At 45.8% G+C, this 27,898-nt stretch overlaps 2 protein-coding genes and 1 long non-coding RNA gene across 9 annotated transcripts; all 3 read left to right on the top strand.

Annotated features, from left to right (window-relative positions):
- Nucleotides 1-2: 2 nt before the first annotated feature.
- Nucleotides 3-5,926, top strand: ensab (endosulfine alpha b). The gene is made up of 3 exons (XM_040165072.2): nucleotides 3-306; nucleotides 2,091-2,213; nucleotides 3,036-5,926. The coding sequence occupies exons 1-3, from the start codon at nucleotides 100-102 to the stop codon at nucleotides 3,198-3,200; spliced, it is 495 nt and encodes a 164-aa protein (XP_040021006.2). The 5' UTR covers nucleotides 3-99; the 3' UTR covers nucleotides 3,201-5,926.
- Nucleotides 3,438-27,896, top strand: mcl1b (MCL1 apoptosis regulator, BCL2 family member b). 7 transcript variants are annotated; one of them, XR_013453609.1, is made up of 7 exons: nucleotides 3,440-3,550; nucleotides 5,945-7,123; nucleotides 7,316-7,566; nucleotides 7,676-7,788; nucleotides 26,697-26,772; nucleotides 26,952-27,045; nucleotides 27,440-27,896. XR_013453609.1 is itself a non-coding variant. In XM_078094527.1 (6 exons), the coding sequence occupies exons 2-6, from the start codon at nucleotides 6,661-6,663 to the stop codon at nucleotides 27,494-27,496; spliced, it is 960 nt and encodes a 319-aa protein (XP_077950653.1). In that variant the 5' UTR covers nucleotides 3,438-3,550; nucleotides 5,945-6,660; the 3' UTR covers nucleotides 27,497-27,896. The 7 variants fall into 7 exon arrangements, 4 of the variants coding, with proteins under 4 accessions (XP_077950653.1, XP_040020997.2, XP_040020999.2 ...); XR_013453611.1 differs by lacking the exon at nucleotides 26,952-27,045 and adding an exon at nucleotides 26,073-26,191; XR_013453610.1 differs by having other exon boundaries at nucleotides 3,441-3,550; nucleotides 26,697-26,812.
- On the top strand, nucleotides 11,751-13,176 carry LOC144389504 (uncharacterized). The gene is made up of 2 exons (XR_013453612.1): nucleotides 11,751-11,821; nucleotides 12,257-13,176. It is a non-coding gene; the product is annotated as an uncharacterized LOC144389504 (long non-coding RNA).
- Nucleotides 27,897-27,898: the final 2 nt, after the last annotated feature.

Here is a 27,898-nt window from a genome sequence, read left to right as displayed (position 1 = left end):
TGCCATTGGCTTCACTTGAACTATCACTGCTCTCCCATTGGTTACTGTACATGTCGGTTAGAAGTAGGAACATCCTCCGCCCCACACACACACACGTTGATGATGTCACAGCTCCCTACGCCATTTTTGTTGGGGAGCAGTCGTGTCCAGAATAGGCGGATTAGAACCAGTACAGGTACACCAAAACGGGAGCTCGTTCCTTCATCTCTGCCCCTACGGGACACTCTGCTTGTCCATCACACTCGCACCATGTCGTCAGAAAACCTGGACTCGGACACTCAGGTGGACTACGAGGACGAAAAACAGGTGGGTTCTCTCACTGCTGTCTTAACGTTGTTAGCTAACCACCCGAGCATACGAGCTAGAAGGGGCTAACGTCAGCTAGCTAGCACAAGTGGAGTGTGTGTGTATGCTGCGCGCTTCTGCACAAGGGCAAGGCAGGACTCCGGTGAGACATGGAGGTGGGGGGGATCCATTTGGTCTTTTCAAAATGTTATGTTTGTTTTTGTATCAAAGCCGTCCCACTTTACAACGCACCCCTGCCAGTCCGTCACTTTGTTTTGCCCCTTGCCTCGGTGTCATTGGCTGGCGAGTCCCCAGCAGCTTGCGGCCTCATTGGTCCGTCCTGGAGGGTCTCGGTACATGTCACGCAGGACCCGACCGTGTCCAGATGAAGACATGTTTTGGTGGTTTTACATGCCACACGCTTTTGGAGAAACGTGACTGTGCTCGTTCGTCCCGACGTGCACATGGCTGGATGACCCTGATGGGGTTCTCCTGACAGTGACGACAGGTGCAGTGCATGTGGTCCATATGGTACCACAACAACGGCACTGGCGTGCTGATGGTCCAACGGGTTGACACCTGAGTGTCGTCAGGACATGCATCTGGTGTGATGATTTTTTTCTCAGCTTTGAAGGCTTTTTTTTACCCTGCTTTGGTCTGTTGGCGGTCATAATGTTTACATCACAGTATCTATTACACAGCAACAACCATATCATAAACTTGAGCAATAGTTTCCAGAGAAATCTGATCTAGCAGTTGTTAATAATCATAATTTAACTTAATTTGCATGCATATTTCTTGTACTCAACAACATTCAGTCGTGTTTGAAAAGATACCAAATGTATAATGAAGATTTGTGTCTTTAGATTACACATTTTTGTATGTATTTGTTATGAATCCTACTAAATAGGTTCTGCAATCGTTGGGGTGTGATACGACAAGCAGACACAGTTCACAGATCTGTTAAAACGTTGCAAGGAGAACCTGTTTCTGCAGTTTCCCCACAATGGCCGTATATTGTAGCTCAGAAATTTCACCACATAGGCCCAAGTGAATCAGCCCAGATCCACCCCCCCCTCACTCCCTCCTCATCAGCCTTTGTGTCCTGAGTCACATTCTATCCCTGTCCCAGCAAGCTTTGCAGGCTGAGGGCCCTAACTTGTCTCCACAGTGGAAGCATGTCTAATAAGCCGTGTGCTGCTGGCTCGTGTGCAGAAACGGCCTTTGGCCGCTGTGATCCTCCGTGCGCACCGACTCTTTCCTGAGACAGTTTCGTTTGCAGCCAGAAGACGTGACTCTTGCTCTGTACACAAACAAGCTGTGCCCTGGTGGCCCAAATAACTGACCTGGATGCCTGTCTGACAGGGACTTCAACAACTGGTATCTGACCAGTGCAGGACTTCTGAAACCCAATCCTGGTGTTGTAGAACACCGTGGAGCTTTGTCAGCTTATTGTTTGCTGATCTCAGATCCCACAATAAAATGTAGTAAAGTATTCGGGGTGTGACTCATGCTCTCTTGAAGTGGCTTCAGCTCACGGCAGTCTGTCATATAAATTTTTTACAGCACTTCATAGAAGAGGTTTCCAAGAAGAGCGAAGAAGCCTTTTTGTTAATTACGGTAGGCTTTAGTTCAGGAATCCCGCTGTTCGGTGGGAGCAGCAATTTTGAAATTGCTGCTTGACCATGACTGAGTGTCTTGTCACAGCTGTTCCAGATGTGCATGGACATTTATTGGTTGAGAAGGGTCCGCCATGTTTTCTTCAGAGGACGAGTGTTGATGTCTGCTTGTTCTGGTCTCCACAGGACTCCCAGGAGAAGAATGCAAACCCTGTAAAGGCAGAGGAGGCCAAGCTGAAGGCAAAGTACCCCGCCATGGGCCAGAAGCCCGGCGGCTCAGACTTCCTCATGAAGAGGCTACAGAAAGGGGTAAGAGGCCGGCATTTATTCATTACATGGTCAGAGACAACCTAAAAAAATCCTGATTATGTTACTCCAGATTCACTAAAGGGGCACAGTGAACTGAGGGCAGTCTACCTAGTAGACTAAAGATAATCATAAATAAACATTAAAAGGGGAATAAATCCATTTTTTATGTTTTCACCAAACCACACACACTGCTAAAACAATATCAAATAAAGTTATTGCAAATACAATTGCAAACAAGTTGTAAAGATAGTGCCCTATATCATACGGTATAGCCTAAGAAGTAAACATTAATGTACAAGAAATAACAGCCCCGGTCTTTACAAGCACTACGGCCAAGAGGAGAGATCGGTGTGTACTTAAAATACATTATGACCGTATGAGGCCAACTAAATTGGCAGGACATTTGGACCCCCCACCCGGATTATGTGGACATAATAATTTGAACTTGTGTAATGTGAATATGTACTTATTTTAGCAAGAAAACAAATATTTTATAGAGTTTATATATTATAATGCAATTTATGCAAAACAAAGAAGGTATGACCCATGAGAGGTGCGGAGGACCATCAATGTTCCTATAGCGTCATAGGGGGGCTGGACAGAAAAGGTTTGGGAACCACTACGTTACAGAAACGTGATCTGAAGGACTCGGTGGGAAGAGGACGAGTGTCCTCTAACCTCTAATCTAAGCCTCATTGGACCAGTATGAACAGGATGGATCCAAACATCTCTTTGTACGTGTTCTTTAAAGACGCCACAGCTCCCTTCTCTCTGCATGTCTCTAAAGCTGCGATCACGCATCTCATCTTTTCTCTCACACAGCAAAAGTACTTTGACTCGGGCGACTACAACATGGCCAAAGCCAAGATGAAGAAGCTCCCCGTGGCGGGGCCCGACAAGAACCTGGTGACCGGCGACCACATCCCCACGCCGCAGGACCTGCCCCAGCGGAAGTCCTCCTTGGTGACGAGCAAGCTAGCCGGCTAGCCTCCATCATCCTAGAAGCATCCTCATCCTGGGGCTCCCTGCTCCTCACCCGTGTCCCTCCCTAAGTCCCTTCCCCTTTTCATCCCCCAGGCACGACTGGCTTTAACACGTCGGGCAGAGTTGTTTGAGTTGATGCTCCATTTGCTTGTATGTGGGCGGGGCGGGGTGGGAGGGGGCGGAGGTTTCAGTTGGCCCCCCTGTGAGGCCTCAGCCTACTCTGCCCTCCCACCACGCACAGCTCTGCCCCCTCTGCGCGCACACTGCTCCACCGACTCCCTCATGTCTTGGTTTTTTTTGGTGTTCCAAGATGCATCGCTGTAGATGTGTCATCAGGCGGGGGTTTCGATGGGGTGAGTTAATGCACTTTGTAGTCTGTGTAGTAAGCTTTTTGTTCTTTATTTTGTTTCATTTTGCATCATAAACAACACCAGTATGATGTGTGTGTGAGGGATTTAGGAACCATCACCCGTCAGAGGTGGGGGCTGGTTCTAGCGGGCGGGGTTGGAGAGATGCATGTGATTCGGGGACTGCTGCCTGACGCGAGACCTCTTTAGCGCTTGCTCGCGCTATTTTGGGGAAACGGGCAAAACGAACAGAGGCTTCCCTCCACCTCATCGTTCGGCAGCGTTTCCCAACAAAACGGAAGCAGTCGGTCGCTGCAGCTTTGCCAGACATGGATTTTGAAGCAGCGCGTCTTTAATTCATTCTCTCTGCTTGTGTTTCTTTAAATTCGGGACTCCCTTCACTCCCTGGTCTGTCTCAATATGTTGCATGATTGTAACAAAAACATGGGTTTGTTTTTAATAGGAGTGGGGTTTAGAGATAGGAAGTGTCAAAACACACAGAGCCCTAAATCATCCACCGTCACACTTCCTGCCTTTCCCTTTTGCTATCTTAACAATCCACGTGCACGCTCCTGATAGCGCCCCCGGCGAGAGCCGGCTGAGTCACTATTGAGTCGCATCAAGTGTCATTAAAAGCATGTATTTTTTCCTTGGCGTCTTTGAGAGCTCTGATGCAAACCCCACTGAAGGTTGGCGTTTCAAAGGGACACGCCAACACGTGTGTTTGGCCCAGACCGCTACATGCGATCCCAGAAGTCCCAGTGAAAAGACAAAAAAAATAGTCCTAACCTTCACATGTGAAGTTGAAAGTGTTTTCCTGACACTTAGTGGGACCGGCCGGAATAATAGTTCATACTAAAGCTGCTTGTTAAACTTGCGTTGCGTTCTCATCGCGTTGGAGATGGTTTCCCCTGTTTTAACACTTTCAGGAATATATTGTATCACCACAGTCAGACATAGTGGTTCCCTTTATAGTCACAAACACTTCATGCAGTAGACGATTACTACTACTGCTGCTTCCCTTAGGTGGAGTGAACAACCTGCTTCTACTACCAGCTCCCCGTAGAACCGACACACTACACGAACCGATCTTTGATCTCTGGGGTGTCAGCGGGCCGACCCGTCTCCCGCCGCGGTGTCTTCAGGCGGGACGCTGCACTCTGTGCTCTCGTACCAGCCGTTGAAGCGCTTTCGGCCTGTGAATACTTTTAAACGTGCGGCCTCCTCGTATGTCACTGCTTCAGGGAACCTTCCCTCTCTGCGTCATGTCGGCCAGGTGACCGGGCGCACACACATTCTCAACCGCACCTCTTGTTTTTTGTTTTTTTTTCATTGAAACTTCAAAAACGTGTCAAATTTTGCAGTTCGTAGAGCGAGAACGGACCAGTACATATGTGCTTGTTATGGGGTTGTGTGAATGCGCTGCTTTTTCTCTGTTCTAGCCATTTGTAAATAGACTTCAACAGGAAGGGAATGCTATTATTTTCTTGTTGTTGTTTCCCACCTGCTTTTCACTCTTTCATAGCCTGGACTTTTTTTCTGATTCAATGGTCTCTCTTTTCCGTTTAAAATGACCTCTGCTCCATCTTAGTGAATCCCAGAGGCTATGTGAATCTGTATCATATGAAAATATGTGTAAATGTTGCTGATTTCAGTCAAAGGCTAATCTAGCGTTGATGCCCTGTAAAGAACCCCTGTCCTCTCCAGCTCCCTGAGTGTCTCCGTTTCAGGGTCCCATAGCTCTTGTGGCAAAGTTGATTCCGTTGAGACTAAACCTCGATGTAACTACAAAATTTGACTGACGAAAAAACGGATCACCTAACATCATACTGCCCACCAGTTTTATTATTTTATAACGTAAAGATTGCCTAAAGAAAGTGGAGTGGATAAACATGTTCTAGGAAACAACAGTGGACAGGAGTTCTTGATCGCTACTTGATGTTTGTCTTTGCACAGAGCGGTTCAACGGGAGGAAATGTCAGGGTTTGTTTGGAAACCCACACACATGACGTCTCCCGTTGACCTATATAAACATGTGCGAGAATGTATAAAGAAATGACAGGCTGTGTGCTATGAAGTACTTTTGTGCTGCTTTTATTTTAACTTTTTGTTGTTGTTTCTTTCTTTCTTTTTTTTGTTCTCTTACTCCATGATTAGTATATTTCATCCTCGCCCAGGATTACCGCAGGGAAATCCGAGGCACCCTTGCTTCCACGGAAAAAAACAACGAAAGGGTTTAAATGATAAAAGAGGATGACTGGAGAACAGAGGAATGATTTTAAGACTTCAGAAAGTACCTGTGTACTTTGAATGTTTCAGTTGTGTGGGAGAAGGTGGGAGGATTTTGTCAGTATTTGAAATAAACTTTTACATTAATAAGAATTTGCTGTTTTTTTGCAGTTGGAACTTCCCTTTTCCACCCACCAGGGGGAAGCACCATCGTTCACTTCTTACATGTGACCTCTGGTTGAGACTGGAGAGTTCCGGATTTTTCCATCATTCGTCACATAAGGAACTGTAATACTCCACTTGGAAATATATGTGTATATATATATATATATATTAGATTATAGACATGACATGACATTTAAATGACTGTAAAACTCCACCTAGTCATAGTATAAAAGGCACATTTTATTATCTTTTCCTGATATGGGTAGTGTTTCCGGTTAGCGTCCTTGGTCTGCATATCTTTGAACGCGTAGTCATGGGTATGAATTGGGGAAATCCCTATATTTGGGCCGTCCTGTTTCTATTCTCCATTTTTATTCTTGGCTATAAAATCCTCCCAATTCGGGAGACTTCATTATTCTCTTCAAGTATTATTCCATTGCAATTGTTCATTGTTCGATTTTAAAGCAGCCTTTAAGCCGAGCAATCGAAGGGGAAAAAAACCGTGTGAAAAGTCAATGACGTAAGCGCGTGACGCACGCACGCATTCTGGTGACTACTTCAGGGCCGAGTCAAAAGACGTTCACTTCCGCCATGGAGACTCTGTCGACGCTGTAGAATAAGAGGACTCGCTCAGTCTTTTTTTTTCCGGACACTGGCTAGCAGCGTTCCCCAAATTTAATTTCAAGAACTCACAAGTAACCGTAACCTTTAAGCCAATCCAAATGAATATCATTCAGAGACCGAAACTGGCCGCGTTAAACATGACCGGAGTCATGAGCTGCATTATTCTCCCTCAAAATGGAGTCGCGCCCATGCGACAGCTCGCAATGGGCTCGGCGAAGGACTCCCACAACGGCAACGCGGGGACAAACGACACCCCGAAGCGGCCCAGCGCCCTCGGGGTGAACTCCGCGAACGGCTACCCATCAAAACCGCAGCGGGAGGACAGCGAGGACACCGACAACAACTCGCTGCCGTGCACCCCGGAGTCGGACAGCGAAACCGACGTCTCCGACTCCCCGGCGGGGGCCGCGGCTCTGGAGAGCGACACGAGGCAACTCCTCGGCCGCTTCCTGAGAGAATTTACGGGACTGTCGAAAACCCAGTGGAACCCGAGCAGGGAGCTCACCACCATGAAGAGGGTGGTGGGCGACGTTTTGGAGAAGCACAGATACGTATTCAATGGTGAGTAGTGACGAGGACGTTTCCCCGTTGAGCGAGTCGCGGCCGCACGTAGCAGTTAGCTTTGTTTTAATGACCTGTTTTAGCCAGTAGGGAGACATTTTACTCTGCTTTTACACCATTTATGGCATTTACGACTGTGCCTCACACCACGGCAGGTTTCTAACCCCGGTTTTAATTTATTTTTTTCGTTAGGTATGGTGAACAAATTGTCACTGGACGACCGAGGCGACGACGCCAGTTTCGTGCGGGAGGTCGCCACGAGCCTCTTCGCGGACGGCACCACGAACTGGGGCCGCATCGCCAGCCTGGTGGCCTTCGGGGCGGTGGTGTGCCAACACCTGGCGGAGCGAGGCCGGGGGAACTGCGTGGAGCTGGTGGGGCAGGAGATCTCGGCCTACCTGCTGTCGGACCAGCGGGACTGGCTGATCAAAAACAACGCCTGGGTGAGTAACGGCTGAATCACGGGATGCACACGACCGCTCCTGTTGTGCAACTGACCCTGGACCTGTGAGCCGTAGATTGCATATCTAACGTGTGCTTATCGGTTTCCAGGTTGGCTTCGTTGAGTTCTTTCGAGTAGCAGACCCAGAGTCTGCGGTGAGGAACACTCTCATGGCTGTGGCTGGATTCGCTAGTATTGGGGCGACACTGGCCCTGTTGATCAGGTGAATCTTTTGGACACTCAGAGACTCGTTTCCACGTTGGTGGATTCTCCCCCTGACGACCTTTCCTCCACATTTAGAAATTGGACTTTGATGGACATATAAAGAACGACTGCTGACAGGCAGTTTTTTTTTTCATCCTTTCTCTGGCTCCCTTCCAGCCTCTGCCGAAAAATAAGTATGCACCTTCTGCCGAAAAATAAGTACACACCCTCTGCCGGATAATAAGTACACACCTGCCGAAAATTAAGTACACGTCGTTTGCTGTTGCCAGGAAAGGGGAGGATTTTGGCCAACACAAGTCAACTTGCAAACAATTAGGGTTTATTTAAATGACAGAAGTTTATTTTTCTAATAAATGTAAAAATGTGTTTATATGCAAATTAAAAAAAAACTGTAAGGGGAAGTCAGTTGACCTGATTTTTGCTTAATTTTAACCTCATTATGTTTACCAGTTTGTTCATAATAATATCCTAGTTCCCTGTCTGGTGTTTTTGTGAGTAAGCCTGAGGCTAAAGCAGGTGGTGAATGCTGCATGTTATGAAGCCTTTTTCCATTAAGACCTGCGTAACCCCTGGGTCCTTTATAAGGACCCATCAACTTGTGAGGGGAGTGGGTTGAGATTTGCGCTTGGGTGTAGCGCTACTTCCTTGTTTTGAAAATGTTGACTTCGCTCTAGGAGACGAGGCACAAACACGCACACGCCGGACTTTTTGGCTAACAGCAGCCTGCAAAGTCTGAGTCTGTTGGAAGAGCAGGAACAAGGACTGAAAGTCGAGGAAGACCCAGATTGAGCTGGTCGTCTGCACCAAAGCTGACCGTTGGTCCTACAGAGAATGAAAGCAGACAATGATGAATGGCACAGATATGGTTGTGAGCTAACAAATTTGTATAGGTTGACGAAATAAAATCTACATGGCTTGACATTTTGATACCGTCTTACTGAGAAGGCAGGATGCATGCACACACACACACACACACACACACACACCCCCCCTGGTTGGGCTGAAGCGAGTCCCTCGCCCTAAAGTTAAACTTCAGCACTTGAGAGCCTTTGTCTGTTCACACCACAACTCGAGTCAGAGCGACGGCTGTCGTTTCCTAGAAATTCGATGAGGCTGCATCCGCAGAGTTTAGATGGTGGCGTCTTATCTGCTGAGAGCTGGTGCACGACAGCTGATGCACAACGTAGACGTTGCTTCACAACATCCTCAAAATTGCAGAACGGTCGTCTTTGTGGTTTTGCAAGTTCTAAATCTGCCTTGAGACTGATGACTCAAACAGATGCATATTTGGTCAAGATATATTATATCCTTACAAATACATGTTCATGCAATACGATATATTTGACGTACTTTGATGTTTAAGAGTATTTTAGTTTTGGTTCCATCGTTCCCTGGTGCAAAATTACAGGGATTAATGGTCTTTGATCCTCTTGCATCCCTGATGTGGCTTTTCGGTTCCTTTCTACTGGTGTGCTGCCATTTCAACTAGAAATAAAATAATTGCACTTAGTCCAGCATATAGTTTATATTGGACTAACAAACCTCAATCGGAAGGAATCCTGTGCGATAAAGTGCGGCTGCGCCCTTGTTTGTTTGGATCTTCCCGTTGTCCCGAGTTACAGGACAAACACTCATCGAGGTCTAATGTGGAAATAGGAGTAGAGCCTCTCCATGGTGATGATCCACAGCAGACGTCCCCGTGTCCTCGGCTGCGCCTAATGATGTCAGCCCGCCGCCGTGGTTACCCCGCTACACGGCCCATTGTTAAGACCCGGCCGCTCGGGCAGTTGGGAATAGCGGCTGAGGCAACAGCAGAGAGCAGTTTGCAGCATACACGAGTGCATTGAGGTTTGGGGGGGGTGGAGGGGGTCCAGAAAGCTGGTCGGTGTCTCGGGGCTGAATATGCAAAGCGCCAAGTCTTTGAACAACCCTGACGCTGGTATCTTATTAGAGCAACACCGTGTGTGCATTGTTTTCTCTTCTACATCATCATTTTAAAGCCTTACTGTTGCTTCATAACACAAATTGCATCTGCAGAGGGGGGGGTAATTTTTTTCCAACTATTTATAACAACCTTCATTTTTAGGCCTGAATGTTTGTCGTTCTGAAAATGGAACTTGAGGTTGATTATGTCAACAGGCCCATTAATACAACATTTACAGGCATGTTCGTCCTGTCATTAGACACAGATGTTTACTTGAAGTCTTAACCAGCAAAAAAAGAAACTACAAACTTGAAGTTTGTCAACATTGTTCCCTTTGAGAAAACTACAGGGCTCACTGGAATGTTTTTAGCTTTTTCCAGCTGCAGCAAAACAACGTTGAATGCAAAGGCCAAAGCTGGTTGAGCGCATTCCTGTCACACGATGGTTCTAAAGGAGCGCTTCCATTGTTTGCGCACATACCCAGCATTCAAGTACTGGAGGAAGTATATTATCCCAGCTGCCAAACCCCGTTCACAGGAAAGGTGGAGTTTGTTTACATTGAGCGTCAACTTAAATTCCTTTTGCAATCTTTAAATGAGTTTAGCACTTCTTTGCAGTCGTTTTTTGGGGGGTATATGGGGGATGTGAGCGTTCTGCTGGATTCATTTCTCCCTTTTCCACATAAACTGCTTCAGTTTGTAACTTGAGCGCTGAGGAAGGGTTGTTTTTTTTTTTTACTTCTAGAATTGGTCGGCGGCCTCTCCACTTCCCCGTAGCAACAGCCCGCCCCTTTGTTTTAAAAAAAGCCTCGTTTCTGGGAAGTCAGCTGACGCACATGTTTATCTTTAACAGGAGTCCTTTGCGTCGGAGTTACTTGCAAGAAGCTGTGAATACTCCGAATTGTGCTCCTGAGCTGCATAGATATGCTGACCATGTTTTTTTGTGTTTTTTTTGGAAGTTACGCTGTGCAAAATGGAAACGCAATGTGTTGCATTGAAGGCTTCTGTAAATGCTTATAGACCTTATCAAAAAACAAATTACACACACCAAGTCCTGCAACATGTCGGATGTTAATTGAGCTGCTTCGCTGGAAAAGAACTAACTTGTCGAGTTTTGAAATTGACTTTACTCAGCGCAGGTCATATTGTCTCTGTCACTTCTGGAACCTGTTGCTAAATGAGGGGAAAAAGAGGTTATGGAGTAAGATCTGCAATCTATTACACCAATTCCACACATGAACACCTTTCTAAATACGCAGTTGCTTCAAGGGATGCCCTTTTTGGGGGGGGGGGGCTCAGTTTACGCCACAACTTTAGTGGTGGTTTTGTATTAACACAATTCTAATGATTAGTAAATTAATAAATTAATTTTTAAGGCTGCACCGGAAATCCTCAACTTTTATTTGCTCTAGATTTTAACCGCATCGCAACACTCAATGCAACCTCTGTTAACGTTAGCGGTTAGCTCGGGGCTTTAGTCCAAAGGGAATGTTCCGCTAACATGGGCTAGCTATCCTGTCTATTGTAGCATTATCGAAAGGTGGGAGTGCATCCTCTCGGGTGTAGAAGTGCCAGGTGTTCAGGTCCCAGACCAACTGAAACGTGACTCAGCATGCCAGTGGAGTTGTGTCAGACTGAACGCATAACTGTCAAAAAGCATCAGTAAGCGCTATCAATAGTTACGAAGGCGTGCGATTCCAAGAAAAAGGCCCACAATTGGCATGTGTTAATGTCACACCCCTGCTGACACTGCTTCAAAATGAGTCTTCAACCGCATCTTTGTGGCCGTCGTTTTGAATGTACGTGTTTATGAACGTGTGCGCTCAACTCTTTCCTTTATCGGGTGCTAGAAACATTTGAAGCGAATGCGTCTCGCTGCTCGCCGTGGATGGATGGAAAGCTGCACATCCTACGCGCTCCGAGCTTTTTCTCTGGAATCGCCGGCAGTGACCATGCAAATGCAGATTGCCCTTAATGCAAAAAGCGTTATCTTTGCATAGGCGGTCCCTCGAAAACAAACCTTGCACACACACACACACACACACACATAGTTAGCCTTTGTGTCAGCTAATTTGGAATTGCACACAAGCCCTGAACTCGTTCCTGAGGTGAGCTATAAATGGACGTTTTCCTGTTTCATGTAAAGACCCTAGATGACAAAAAACATCAATGCTCCAAACTACAGTTCCATTGCTTTTGGGCGGTTTTAATTAGTCAAAAAAATATATATTAACAAAGATTTGCTCAGTTGTCAGTCAAAATAATCTTCGGACCGACAAGAATTAAGAGGAAACTCTTCATACAAATGGCTGCCATTCATTTGCATGCATTTTCATGAGTCAATGTTGAACATAGTTCATAGTTGTACACAAGCAGAGGCGTAGCTTTAAATAGAAGTATTGAAATAGTCCCATGAAAGGGCTCTTATTCATCAGCGCCCCATGTCTAAATCCTGACCTCGTGTTGGTGATTAATCCTTTTTATTCTCCGACGCTTGACCACAGCGCAGTATTAATAGCCTGTTGATTCCTGTTGACCTGCAGGCTGCCCGTCGCCTTCGTCTCCGCAGCCTGCGATGGAGAACGTCGGTGAACGTTCGCCTCCAGAGGGAGAAAGCGTCGGTTCTCTCTCCTGTGGCTTTTTACTTAAAAAGGCCGAGCGAAAAGACTGCGTCCACTCCGAGGTGCTTTTCGTGCAGGTTTAGTTTTGTCCCGCTGTCAAATCAGATATTTTGAGCACTTTCCAGAAGTTCCACAAGACATTTCCGCAGACAATTTCTAAGGAAATTACCCACAATTCATGGCTTTTCGAGGTCCAACACGGTGTGACAGGTGTTCCTATTCGGAGGAACCCGGGCAAAGAGCCCGCGCTCTGCATTTCCTTCTATTTTGGTATTTAAGCTGATGAATGTTTGACAATTCAGCCTCATCTCGTTTAAGAGTTTGTCTCTCAAATCGGTAACTAAAAGATCTAAAATGGCCACAGTTGCACGTGACATGCAGCCACATTGTCACATTGGGGAAACGTTTTCCTCATTCGAAGCTTTAGTCTTTTCTCCCTCATTTGTGATCCGTTTCCTTGGATTTGTTTAAAATTCCCCTCCAGCCACATGCCGTCACAGTGCCCTCTCTGTCAGAACACTTGAGTACTGAAAGTTTGGTTCCACAGTCGGACCACGAAGCCAGCGGCCTGTCTGGAAGGGGAGCGACGTTCCCAGCAGAATGCTTATTATAGACGGAAGGAAGTGGAGGACATTAGTTCCAATAACAAATACCGAGCCCCTGGCACAACTTCAGCTATCTTGATTTAGACGAAACACCAGGTTTTTTTATTTTTATTAATCCATTTGTGTGGACTTAACAGTTCACAATGAAAAGATTGTTTAATTCACAGAAGAAGAGGAAGTGTTCCATATAGCTCACAAGCCGTACAGTCTTCAATAAAACACTCATTTTAATCAGGCAGCCTGATTTCAATCTCTCGCCTTCTTTCTTTCCGTTGGCGATACGGTTGTTATGGACGCTGTGACACGGGGTGGAAAACATCTGAGATGAAGGCCAAGAACAGCTTGCTTCTCCCTGTAAGCCCCATCTGAACCTTGACGGGCGACGTGGTGCCTCCTGGAGCCTCCTGCTTCGTGTTTGCAGAAGCAGCGTGACTCTTTCCATTGACCCGGGCTCTTTCCTGTGACGGGTCTGGGCATGTTTGACCTCCCTGCTCCAAGGTGTGACGTCCTTAAGTCTGTACAAACCATCCGGGGAGGAGGAGGAGGGGGGCATCTGAGGGTCAGATGGTCAGCGTCGGTTGCAGCTCGTCACGCCCTCCAACACCCCTCTCGATTGCTGAGCGTTGATGGTGGTTCGTTGACGTCTGCGGCCCCCAACATTCCACACCACAGGAGTTCAGCGGCTCAAGCGCCGTCGGGCGGCATTGTGTTTTTAAAATAAGCCGCTGTGCTGCTGATGGGCATCTGTTAACGTGGTCCTCATGTGGTGGCCAGCAATGCTGTGACCGATTTGAGCCGTTGCAAAGTCATGCATCTTAGAGGTCACATGTTTTGGTTGTTTTTTTGTTTCCATGGCTGACTCTGTTGAAATGCTTCGATCAGCTGGAGGATGACTCGTAGCAGGAGCTCATAGTCAGCAGGATAATTATACCTTCCCGGTTCTGCCGTCATCCGAAGCTGGGATCAGCACTTGGTCGGCCTTTTGGAAATGAATCCCGTCGGCGCATCTCCCAAGACTTGGAATGTAAAAGTCACGACTTTAAAGCAAAACCACCGTTGTATTAAGGTTGGAAGGCAGATGCCTAATGATCTCTACAATGTGGGGAATCGGACCGTGATCACACCAAGGTGGACTTTGTTGTGCGTGAGGGGAACAATAATAAAGTCTCGAACCAGAATGGATTTATTTAAGTTGTAAATGTGTGTTGCTGCCGTCTGGTCGGTTGATTGTTTACTCTGCTGCTTTATTCATCACCTTTCGGGGGGACAAACGCTGAAGATTAACTTGATCTCGTTAACCTAACCTGATCACTGTCACATGTACAGCTTGAAAGGATTTTCTCGTCAGGCACCACTTGGTTTTAGCTCATAGACTGTTTGATCATCATGATCCCTCCCCTGCAAAGATTGCCTTTTTCATTTTGGATCTGAAATAGTTACAAAAGTTCTTTTTTTTTCTTCTTTTTTTTTCTTAATTTGTTTTAGATTCACACTTACAAACCGCAAGGACGTCAATGTGGTTTCATTTCATGGGATCACCTCCCATTTATCCTTGCTGGTAGACCATTACATGCAATGTTATTGTGCTCTCGATGTCTTTATACTCTTTATATTATAGTTTAATTGTGGTTTGAGTCCTTTTGGCTTTCTCCGGCCCACCAGGCCGAGATTAGTGGCTCCAGTAGGAAACCACGAGAGGCCAGGAGGGAGAATAACCTGGCAGCCCAAAGAACGGCTGCTATGTTCCTCTGTAGTTGGCGCTCAAAGCGAGACGTTGAAGTCGACAAAGCACAGTCTGCAATTGGAGGATGTTGCTCGCTCGGATTTTAAGCATTCCGATACATTACTGCCAGCAGCAACAAATATAACAAAGCGTTCCTCTTCAAAAAAAAAAAAAAAGTGAAACAGATACTTTGAGAGTCCTTTTGATTGTTTTAGCAGAACACATTCTTCTGCCTCGTCAAGCAATGAAAAGATTACCCACAATGCAGCATACCGGCATAAATTCAATCAGACGTAGAATCAATAGCTTGAGCCTACAACATTCCTTTGCAGTTTGATTAAAATTAAATGAATGTGACATTATGGGCATCTGGCTGTGAAGTTTCAGTGAAGAAACTGAAGAAGAAGCTGTGTTATTGGAAGCGGAATAACTTTATATAATAATTTAATCTCTTTATTTTGGCAGTAAAGCCAAATATTCCGCAGAATTATTCAGTCAGAAGAAAACTATCTAGTTTCTCTTATTTCCCGCTTATTTCTTTCAGGTACTATTACCAAATATTAAATTGAATTATGTAAAATTATTATAAATCATGGAGGAAAGGCCGCTAACCACAAACCGCCTCCAAGGTTCTTTCCATAAGAAAACCTCTCGCGCCGAGTATCGACAGCGTGACGTGGAATGAGATGAGGAACCACGGAAGCCCTCATGTCAGAGTGACAGGCGCTGCCCAACGTGTTCCTCGGCGGACGAAGTGACAGCGTGTGGTTCCCCCGTCTTCTACCACGGAGAACACCTAGATCCCTTAAAAAACAAAAAACTATACAATCAGGGGCTTTTCTATGCGCTTTGCTATTGTTTTGTCTATCGAGGCCACTCTGTGAATTTGGGTCAGGGCTGAAATCTTTCATCCTCCCCCATAGATGACGATAGGGGGGATTACGGCGCAGACAAAATAAGCGCTCAGCTGATAACCAAAGAGGCCTGCCAGCTCCTGCCTGGTGCCTTCATATTACCAGGAAGAAAGCCGTTTGGTGTGCTGATCCCCCCCCTCCTCCCCTCCGTGTGGTTAGTCAATCATTCCAGAGACAAAAGAAAAAAGGTAGCTCATTGTGTCACGGAAAACGCTATTTAAAAAAGGTAATCCAGTCAAATTCTGCCCACACATTCTCCGTGGATGGATTTCTTTAGAATCATCATAAATATTAGCGATTTTTTTTCTTTTGTTGGGCTTAATCCAGTGTTTTAATCCTCCTTGAATTCAATCAAAGTTGCTTTAAACCAGCTGGGAGTGTTTGTAGTTTCAGAAGCGTTGTGCATGAACACGCACATGTCATGAAAACATTGAATGTTTCACCAAATCACCACCTGTGGCCAAATCCAGATGTTTATTCCTCTGCACCTGAAGCTCCATTCACAGTGTTTTATTTTGAGTCAATCCCACATCGGGCCGTCGCAGTAGAGACGGAAATGAGTGTGCTGTAATTTGTCGTTATCACTCAAAATCAACAAGTAACGTTTTAGCGGTTCGTTTGACCCAGAGCACTTTGTTTTTCTCAACCCGAGTATGTCGACATCTTTCTCTAATGCAGCTGTTTCCTTCTGAGACGGAAGTCTATCGTGAAGACCGTATATGTGTCAGAAACTGACGTGGGGTAACTTTCATAATATATTATACAAACCGCTGAAGACGTTGCTCACATAATTATGATGCTGTAAATACACATCGCTGTGCGACAACTATCGATACTGCTGCAAATAGTCTTCTTCTAAAAATGGCAAAGGAAGACTTGAATAAAATGCATCTTACGCTAATGATCACAGCAAGAAAAACTATTCTTTAAACATCTGCATCTTTTATATCAGATTGCTAACGTCTTCTATGTTATCACTTCAATGGATCAAGTAAACACTGAAGGGCTGTTACCTGTTTTGATCGACCTTCACAATGGTTTTATATTTTTATTGGTTAAATATGGGTTATTTACAAAGTAAAACTGAGTTAATGATTGATGGGTTTTAAACACCTTGTGTATATAATGAGACGTTAGGTGCAGGATGACTGTTGGGTTCTCCCCCAGGGTGCAAATGTACCAACAGGAAATCATTAAATCCGCCACGTGGAAAATGTATTTTCTTATTGAAGCGAAAGCTTATCCGTGATTTTTAATTGGATCAAAAGGGCAAAGTGTAGATAACTCCGAAAGAAATGAGTGCGTGGGCGGCGGGTGCACGTCGTGCACGTTGTGCAGATGTAAAGCAATTATGACGGCTCAGTATCAGTTACCAGGCTTCTCACGTCAGCGCTTTGTCTCGCTCGGCCTTCCCTGGATATACTTCTGTTCCCTTACTGTCGTACCTGTGGATGGGAAAACGTAACTTAGAAATAACTAATTTCTTCATTAAAAAGCGTTGCAGCCGGATGCGTTTCCTGTGTGCAGAACACCAGCGCAACGTAACAACAAAGATAAAAGTAAAGTGACTTCATGCTGCTGTTTTGAAGCCTGAATTTCAGCCATTTTGCCGTCTTCTTTTAAAACAAAAGTTCAATATTTGGACCTTAGAGGAGTGATGTAGGTACGGATACTTCTCTGCTATAGTCTGCCTGAAGCACACTCTGCTTTATGGTCTATTTGACTGTATGAGACATGGACCTAGAGATTGACACAATAAACCCACGTTTACAATGTTTGCCTTTTATAACATAAAAGAGAAGTGCTCATTTTCTCATAGACTTATACTTGTATACTTTTATGACACAGGAGGCGTGGGCCATATAGCATACCGCTGTTTGTTATATTGTTTATCAGGCCTGGAATAAATCCTGACTCGCCGTTTGCTCTCCCACAAACACCTGAATGTCAGCGGTTGCCTCCCGAGCACCAGAGGCACCTGACCCGTCTAATCGCCGCGTGCACTCTTTGAACAACGGGGAAAATAGCAGCTCAAAGCGCTTGGGCCGCTATCCGGTGTCCCGGAGCCTGAAACGCGCACGCGGCGTGTGTTTGTGTTTGCCGTGGGTGCGCGCCGCCGTGTCATCTGATCCCTGTGTGTTTGTGCAGGAGTTGTCGTTTGCATTTTCTGCGTCCGTTCGCTCTCCCCGCCCCCCCCTTCTGCAGACCGCAGGATCACTATTTACTGATTCGGTTCTAGTCTGTACATCCAGTTGATTTAGTCGTGGCTAATGCCGTCGCGTGATGTTCCCACAACGTGTCTCCTCTGCTAGTAAGTCCATCAAATAAAAACCTGTTTGCTGTTATGAAGACGCAATCATGCGTTGCAGCAGTTGCACAGCGAAAAGTGTTGTATTTCCCATTCAGACTATTTCATTCTTCAACTGGTCTTGTAGTTTAGTTCGTACCTTCCTAGTTGCTTTAGCTCCAGTTTCTGCCCCTCTGGGGAGAAAATGTTTTTCTCGTAAATAACCTAAAATGTTTGTCTCTGTTTGACGTGTTGCAGCTTCTTCTGTTATCCAAATCAAGATGGCTGCCGGATGTTGTTTTTTGATTTGAGATAAAATTCTCTTTTAGAATATCTCGCATACCGACACAGTTGAGGTGCTGAGATTCAAGGTGCCGAACCCCTTTTCGCCGCGGATACGTGAGTGGTGTCAATCATCCCGCTGTCCTCGCACAGCGTTTGTAGCTCCGCCCACAGGAACGAATGCGCGGCCGTTCATAAATATCCCATAAGATCAATTCCCAATGTAATCAGGAACCAGGAAGTATAAAGACGTCGGGGTGTGAGGTAGGTCTTTGTCTCCGGAGAACGTCGTTCCTTTCCCGTGAGAAACGAGAAGTCAACGTTGAAGTATTCGTCACGTACCTTCCGTACTTAATTACCGCCACTTCCATTTATTCGACCACAATCTTTACCTGAACCTGACTAGTTCATTTACCTAAACCTATTTCAGTTTATTTTCAAAGAACTTTGTGCATTCCTGTTCCGGGTTTTCGTGGGAGAACCCCCAAAAAGTGAGATATCACGAACACCGTTGTCGGAATGTGTTGCTCTGATCAATATCGCCCATCAACATATTAATCATCACAGAGCCGACGTGCTTATCTGATTGTATTCCAGTTGATGACACGTTTGGTACCGCAGCGAGACGCAAACATTTCTGCTTGTACGAGAACCACAGAACCAAGAAGATGAAACAGACAGGAAGTGAGTGTATAGTACACATTTTAAGTGGGTTACAAACAACTGCATCCTGCCCATGACTGAATGTGAGTAAACACATCACTGCCGCCCACTCACACACTCACATGGAACGCATGTTTTTTGACGACACGCACAGAATATCACGCCGGCAGTGACGTCGTTCGGTTCGGCTATTTCAAAGTTTTATGGAATTCGACCCCCGGAGCGGTTCGGTCACGTGACACCAGGCCGTCCGTCGTTGCCGCAAACTATTCAGGTTGAAACTGAGTCGCGAGTCGTCTGCCGGCACAGATGTAATCTGTTCGTTTTTCGTTTTCTTCTCCTGTGACCTGTTGTGATTCCTCTGAAGGGGGGGAGGGGGGGGACAAAAAAAACACGCTGCTCACATGTTTGATCTTATACGTGCTGTAAGCGGCCTTTTATGGCTTTCTGAACTGCTGCGGCCCCCCACAGACATTTCTCTCCGCTTTCGTTTTGTTAAACAAAGAGCGGAGACCCGTCTTTGCAAAAGTGAAACAATCCTGTCTGTTACAGCTCGAGGATTGGACCATTGCTGTGATAATTAACATGAAGCACATATTTAGACCCGTTTGAACAACAATTTGGTTTTAATGTCTAAAGCAAAGTATTTCAAAGTAAAGCTGAGAATTTGCGTACTTGAAATCGAAGTCGGGACACTGTTGCCCAAAGATGGAGCGATAATACCGTTGGCCTTTATTCTTCTCTTCTGACGGAGTTGTTTGATGTCTTTCTGAACGTGTCATTGTTGTGTCGTACAATAAGTTCATTGTTGAAGCGCACAATGGTCGAAAGATCAACACAAGACTGTAGTTGTTGTTGTAAAGGATCATTTTGGTTTATATCTTAAATGCTTGTGATTCCCCGCTCTTAAAAGGCTTAACTGTTCTTTTATTTCAGTTTTCCTCCAGTATCTCATGTCTGAATCTGTCTCTCCGTATCATGCAGTTATCAACGTGCACAATAGTCCGCACAGGCTCGTTGGCCTATCAGTCTTTGACTAATCAAATAAAACGGAGAATGTCCGTGGTATTACTGATATTTCCGCCTTACAGGTCCATTCCTAATTGATTTTTAACCATGGTCCACTATTTACTCATGTGCCGCGTTATCTTCTGTGCGGTCGGACGAGGGCCCTCGGGCCTCCCGACCAAAACAACCCGCGGTTTGAATAGCCTGAGAAAATGAGTGTCGACTGAAACTGCACCGCGTTTGGGCGCGGCGAAACGCGAGAGGCGTGAGACACGCGGGACGAGCGCTGCGGCGTGACCACGCGCGACGGCCGTCGGTAACAGACGCAGGTTTCCGCTCCGAGGCCGATCCCGTTCGAGGACACCCGTGTCCCCGGACTCTGAGACCTACATGCACACACACACACACACACACACACACACACACACACACGCTGGAAGACATCTACACCCGATTGTCCTGTTTCCCGTGCACGGAACAGCTTGAATGTCCACAGGCGTGTTTGTGTAGGCCCGTGTTGTGTTTGCTGTACTGCAGAGTGACAGACAGACTTGACAGTTCAGTCAAGGTCAGTTCTGAGCCAAAAGAGATCAACTTAACCACCAACACAAACCATGGATATCTTATCCGAGATGCTGGAAGCCGCAAACATTTGATGCAGATATTTTCATCCCCTGCTGAGGGTCCGATATCCATTCACAGGGACGATCTGGACGGCCCTGCAGGTGTGTTGACGGATCTCGGGTGTCTGTGTCACATGCAGGGGGAGGGGGGCGGTGTGCATGGCCCTGTTGCTTTGGCTCAGTGATCCGGGGCTTTTCAAGGCTTCGTTTAGCATTCAGCCCCCCCCCCTCTCTTTCCACCAAACCCTGTGAGTCCAGAAAAACAAGAGCTTAGCATGAAGGAATGCTGAGAACCCTTCACTGGACCCTGAAAGGGCTCTGAGGCACATATACACACACACACACACACACACACACACACACACACACACACACACACAGAACAACAGCTCTAGATGACTTTCGGTTACCGCGGATTTAAAACTGAAAACACATTACGAGAATTTGCTCAGAAAGGCAGTAAAATGATGGAAAAACAGTCATTTTCTTGCACGTGACGGAATGTTCCACGAATGCGATCCTGTCCTTTTCATTCCATTTTCTCAGTATTGCGGCTGGATGCTCGACGCGCCACCAGTCTCGCTTCGAAGGATGTCTGGAGCACGCGGCGGGCGCCTTGACGTACATACATGATTTACTCAACACGTCTCGTTTCTTTACGTTTTCTCAAGTTTCATCCATTTGCCTGTCAGGGCATCAGGTTACCTCCAGATAAGCATGTTGGTTTCCTGTAACTCCTTAGCTTGCTTCATCAGCCCCCGCGGAATAAACGCTCCCCGCTTCGCCTTTTTGAAACACAGAAACATCTCACCCCTGGTGTGTTTTTTAGTGAAATACTGAGCCAACGTTTGCCTCCCACTCACACACACAGACGTCTGACTTAATTCACAGGCCATGACGGAGTCAGTGGACGGGGAAATACACGTCTGTTGGGAAAATCTGAGGTTGTGTTTGGCGGCCTCCTCACATTCTCGCACAGCGCTCGCCCACGCTCTCAAGGAAACAGCGCTCAGGTTTCATGTTTTTTTTTTACACACCCCTACAGAAGTTTCAGTGTTCTGTCGGCTGTTAAGAGCGGCTGTGTTTACTTGATATTCCGCCCCTAATTTGAATATCCATACGATGAACTCCGGCCCCTGTGGAGGCAATAAATGTCAGATTCCTGTGGAGCAGAGTTATGATCAGAAATATGTTCATATTCATTTACAGCAGCACCGACTTCACAATTACTGTACGGCTTTAAGGGTCCTATCATGTATCAAATGGAAGCAGCGCAGAACAGTTTGAGCAGTAAAGTCGTTCTTTCTTTATTGGAGAATTTGGATTTTAACGCTGTCTTCGTCCGAAGAGCAAAACATTTTGACATGTGATTGAAGCACACGTTGTTTTTTGTTAAGATGCCAACTCATCGGTCATTGTCCTTCCCTGTGGTTTAGACTGAGTCATGCTGTGTCCATGTGAAAAGAAACCGGTTCAAAGTCAATTAAATTCCTCAATCGTTCGCTGTGGTCATGTGGCCCGGTTCCCCCGGGGCCTTAAACTTTGTCCAGACTTCGTCCCCTGATCAGATGAGACACCGATGGCGCATCCGACCAGATCACGCAGCCCGACGCCCTTTAAACAGGAACCAAGTGACATCATCTGTACCCGATCAGCTGTGCGGTGCACCGTCTTTGCTGGTTCAGGTCTCAATGTTCAAGTTTGTCAAAACCAGTTTAATTTCTCTTCCTGGTTCCTGCCAGTCCTCGTTTTAATGAATGAGTTTAACTTCCCCTTTAATTCCTGTATTCATGACCTTCGCTCTCCATTGTCACGCTCATCATGGCCACGGCAGCAGAAACTTTGAACCGCGTCCGTGCCGACCACGCGTTTCTTTCCTGCGTGTTTCCTCTCACTTGACACTATGTCATCCGCTTGCTCGCCCGCTACATCAGTTTAGTTGTTTTGTTCTCGTCTGTCAGCATGTTGTGTTTGCTTCCTCCCAAAGTAAATTTACCCCTGAAAGCACATCACAAGAGCTGGCTTGTCTCTGGCAAAGTCGTATACCTGTAAAACGCGCGTTAGCACACAGCTTTCATTGCTCCCGCGTGATCTTTTCCTCGCTGCCCTGCTTTGTACAGTACGTTTGTACCCAGCGAGCTGCGACCCCGCTCACAGTTTCAGAGGGCGGAGCGCTTTGTGTTTCTCCGTCGGGGAGGAATTTCAGGAATGGCGGTAATGGACGGAAAAACAGACCGCCAGTCTCCCAGATGGCCTGGGAACACCGAGTGCTAACGCCGCCCCCGGAATAAGGCTGCGATCCGTGTACGTGGCTGGTTCCCGTGTTTGTTCGCAAGGCTGTTCACCCCGTACAGTGAAACGGGAATGAGAGGAGCGTTTGCTTTGGCTGCGATTCATCAAAGCTTTTTTCCGCCTTGGCCTTTGTCCCCCGCCGTGAAATGCGAGGTAGACTTTGAAGCGCCGCCCTTAAAAAAAAAAAAGAAGAGACAATTGGAAGCCGAACCTGCAACCGCCGTTAGCAACTCAAGTCAAGATCCAACCTGCTCTTTCTTTATGGGAGCAGGCTTTGGTTTTTCCAGTTTCCCTTTTGTTTTGGGTAAACGTGTGTGTGTGTGTGTGTGTGTGTGTGTGTGTGTGTGTGTGTGTGTGTGTGTGTGTGTGTGTGTGTGACAGAATCCCAGTCAATAATGTTCCCACACATTTCTCTAGAGACAAGTAATGGGTCTCCCTGTGTGTGTGTGTGTGTGTGTGTGTGTGTGTGTGTGTGTGTGTGTGAGAGTGTGTGTAATCAGAGCTCCTTCTTGCTTTGTTGACGTAGCCGATGACCCGCGTCCTTGGCGTCGCCATGTTGCGAGCCAAGCAAGTGTACATGGCGTTTCCACCTTGCTCGTCTGTGTTCTAAATACAGTAACTTCCGGTCATCGGTTGGACAAAAAGACATTACGCCGAAGGTCGTAGCCGCATCCGACAAAGCAACGGGCGACTCTTCTTCACGGTGGAACACAACCGACATTTTGAGGGAGAAGACGGAGCAACGAAGAGGACAGTCAACGGGAAAGAGGAATTTAAGCCTTGACTGTTCTGGGTGCTAACGCTAGTTAAATGCTAACGTACTCTTCTATTGTTCCAGCACCAGATGGTTTTACGTAGCAACAGAAATCTTTATCTCCTTTACTACAACAACAGATGAACGTAAATCATTGTTATCGTGTGATGACGCTGGCTGGCGTGATTGGCGTGAACGCTCCTTTTAGAAAAACGCACACGGTTCACCGAGTCTTGTTTCCACGCTGGTATCTTATCACCTAAATTTAAGGAAGCGACTTATCAACAGTTCTCTGCTCAACCAGTTCCTGCAATTCAGTCAACCTTTAGAAAACAATTGATAAAAAAAAATGCTCACAAAATGCTAAGGCATGTTAAACTGGTAGATATTTTAATAACATCACACAGCAATTACCATTAAGTGGAGGCTGTTAATGAAGTGTACAAAGTACAAAACACACCCCACAATCAACGGGGCGCGGCCTCACCATGAGCGCCGGGAAAAAAAAAATACCACTAAAAGCTACTTACGGCATTCTTTGAAATCGACACTCCGTCAAGTCCTCTGACTCTGAGCCTGATTGGTTTATTTCAGGTTCACCGCCAATCAAACCAACGATGGCAGCGAGTATTACACAATACCGGGCCGAATAGGATGCTGCATTGACGACAGCTCGGAAAGTACAAACCCCGTCCTGTATTGTTTCAAAACAGGACGCGTTATTTCATTCTCAAATACGGGACGATTCCGTATTTTAAGGGACGGGTGGCAACCCTAGACTTCTTCTACACTAGTTACAGCTAGTAAGCTACGTGTTAACGCCGTATATTCGTGCACCGCGTGCATGACGTCGCGGTGTTAAAGTTAGCATCGCTACCCAGCTGCGACGAAAATAGGTAATTGTGTGAAGTTTTCTGGGGCTTTTGAGATATACATATATATATATATATATATATATATATATATAATGATTCATTGACATACTGAATTGTTTGAATAAGATGTTGAACTGTAAAGTATTAATGCGTGTTTGATACCCTTTTTTGCATTGAGTCATACTGGGATGTTTACTGAAACTGATTGGCTGGTCTACCAAATACAAAATCCAACAGCCGCCACTGGATCTGTGTTTGCGTTTCAAACTTTTGCGGCAGTGTTTTCAGATATTCTTTAATAATCTTATCAACATATAGACACAAACAAACTGTCCGTTCTTGGGAAGCAGGTCGGCGCTTAAATGAGACGAGATGTTTCGGCTGAAGCGCTACAGAAAGCATCGGGGTGGAGCGGCCCGGCTGCTTAGTGGCGCGTATCGCTTGTGTTTTTTTGGTGCTTTGGGAAGTACCTAAATGTTGCCGTCAGATAGAAATAGTGCAAATCGTCGACCCATTTTGACCTCGGTTTTACTGATTAATTTGACTGAATACCGCTGCAGCTGTGGCCCGAAAAGACGCATTATTATCAGAGCAGTGTCTTCTAAGGCAATTAAAACTGAATAAAAGAAGAGCGGGATAAAGGAGTTAATGCTTGTAATTATGAAAGGCTATTAAAAGCTTCTTTGTAATTAGCTCGCCTGATGTTTCCAGTGTGTTTCACTCGCTCGGTGGTCTTTGCTGTGGTGTTTCCACGGCGGACGTCCAAAGTTTTCCCGCCACTCAACAGTCATGTGCCAAAATGTGACATGACTTCCTTTTTTTATTTTTCTCTGGTTTCCTTGGTTGAGGACAGACTTATTCAGGAGATTCCCCCATGTAGCAGCCACCGGTTATCATCACTATGATCCCACGGTCCAAAATCTTGCAGAGCAAGGTCACGCTGTGGATGACATCATCACATTTAACCATTCTGAAGACATTTTATATCCAAATTAGTATGTATCTCTTTTTGCGAAATTTGAGATGCAAACATAAAAAGCTTTCATTTGCGCACAGTGAAAGAGCTGCTGTGTGTTTCAGGGTCAAACCATTCAACTTCTTTTAAAATCTTTAATTAGGATGATTCTGTTTGAATGTTGTAGTTTGATTTAGTGACCTTTTACAGAACAAATATCTCAAAGTAACCGCTCCGTGTTAAACAAAACAAAAACTCCCTAAAATGACCTGTTCTTGTTTGGTAAAACCTCAGTTTGACTTGAAATAAACACTTTTGTGACATTATTAACTCACGGATGTCAATTTTGGGTAAATTAACTTAACTTAACTCTACGTTTCATATGGGAGATTAGCAGCCGCCTCCTGGGTGAAAGTCTGACCTGAAAAACAAACCAAATCTTGGAGAAACTTTCCCTCAAAACAATCGTAATTCGTGGTGTAGGATCGCATCTAATAAGAAACCAGGCTGGATGGCTTCTAATTCACGCGTGTTAAGATTAAATGAAGGCCGGACCGGGGTGGCAGGACTGGAGGCGTGGGAGGCGGAGAAGGGGGCCGATTTGTCGACACGGCGGGTGAGATCACAGATTGTATGTCGTTATTTTAGATTCTTAAAAGGAGCAGAAAACAGTCACGCTGACACCAGTCGTCACTCACTATTATTAATGGAAAGGGTTCACGTCCGCCCCCCCCCCAACCCCGTTGTGTCACTGCAGCTGTCTCCGCCCGACAGCTGAGAGGATCAAGGCTCCGGAGAGACGGATGACAACATGCACGCTGAATAAAAGACTTGCATGAGTAATTGGGATTGCACAACAAGTTAAAGACCACTTGTGTGAGTTATTTGGCCGTCATCTCACCTTCTTTTACCTGCAACATGGCGTCACTGTGCGTGTCCTCGTTCTTTGTGCAATGTCAATCAAAACTACCTGGTTGAGGCTTAAGAAAAGGTCGTGGAATTGTATTTGAGTTTAGGTAAGAGGTTCGTCATTCAGGTTCAAGTAACTGCAGAAGTAACTACATTGCGCAAGTTGGGTGACAAAATAAATGAACACCAACTTCTCGTTAGCCACGGGGAACAAACCGCTGTGTCTTACCGAGGACTTCCCTGGTTATTGAATCTAATGACAATGTCTGCACAACATGTGGACGAAAGCTTGATGTGTGCATACTATGACGGGAGGCAGACGTTCTACACGTTCTACACCCTCTGATGACCAAAGGTGGTGCTTTGCAAACCACCACGGCCTGCATCCGCACCGAATGCACACATCCCCCCCACGTGGTTGTCGTGTCCCGTGGGGCTGATCCTGTTTTTGTCTCTTTTTTTTTGTTTGTAGTGGATCTTCAAAAGTGCAAAGGCAGCTTCTCACCATTGAATTGTTGCAGATCGTGCGCTCTCAGAGGGGAGGACACGTGAGTTGAGTCCAGAATTAACCTCGCGGTATCTTATCGGGTGAGCAATTTGAGCCTGTGTAGTTTGATGTCCTCAGGTAGAGAGTCACCTGTCCTCAACTTGGAAGCGCATTCATTCCTCTTTAGAAATGTTTGCCCCAGCCGTATGTTCTGTGTGTGCTTGTGTTGATTCCGTGTAGCTCAGCTTTTCACCTTGAATCGATTCTTCATTCCAACCGTAATGCTGCACACACCCATCGATGCAGTTATTCTGAAGAACATTGCATGACCACGGCAAGTACAACAATCATTTAAGCTGTAAAGACAAGGCGAGATTAAACCGCCCCAGCGCTCGTGTTGATTTACAGGCCTGTGGGTGCAGCTCACCTTTGCCTTGCCAGGAAGCTGATCAAAACAATACACCCCGGATGTTTACCCGCCTTCAGTACTGATTGGCTGCAGTTCTGTGGGAATTTTCTAAGAGTGGTTGCAAAAGAATAGTTAGCAATATCATAAATGGTGATTCATATGGTGATTCAATTTCACGCAAATATCTGACAGAATAAAATAAAATGGGACTCTTTGGAGAGCCATGTAAACTGTTTGGGTTTACGTTTAACTAATCGTTTTATTCAGCGTTCAAGCAGTGAAGGTTCTTCAGTAACAGCCTCTTCTCTCTGACTTGCAGCGGCTGCAGCGTGATGTGAGCACCAGACCTTCTCCGACATCCGGCTCTGGACTATGACCTGCGCCTGCGAGGAAGCTTGATTGAAGAAAGTTATTTGTGATGACTTACTCATTGTTTTATCGTCTGTCTGAAACAGCAGCAATCCGAACAGAACTTTGGATAACGGCTGATATTGATCTGATATCAGTGTTTGTTTAATTATCTACAAATGATTGTGAAAACAGTGAATCATGCACCAACAGCTTGGCAACAACACATTTTAAAGCAACGTGAAGGACAACCAATGTAAACCTGTTTGATTTAGCAATACATATTTTATTATTCAAGATATTTTAGACAGTCAAACCTTATGGAAAACCAATCTCATAATATTATTCATAATATAAGCTGAGTTCACTACAAGGAATTGCTCTGCTTTTTGCACTTTACAATGTATATTAAAGTTTATTTTCCTAAACC

The sequence above is a fragment of the Gasterosteus aculeatus genome, chromosome 20, assembly GCF_964276395.1.
Source record: "Gasterosteus aculeatus chromosome 20, fGasAcu3.hap1.1, whole genome shotgun sequence".
NCBI classification, from domain to species: Eukaryota; Metazoa; Chordata; class Actinopteri; order Perciformes; family Gasterosteidae; genus Gasterosteus; species Gasterosteus aculeatus.
This window is presented reverse-complemented; position numbering and strand designations above follow the sequence as displayed.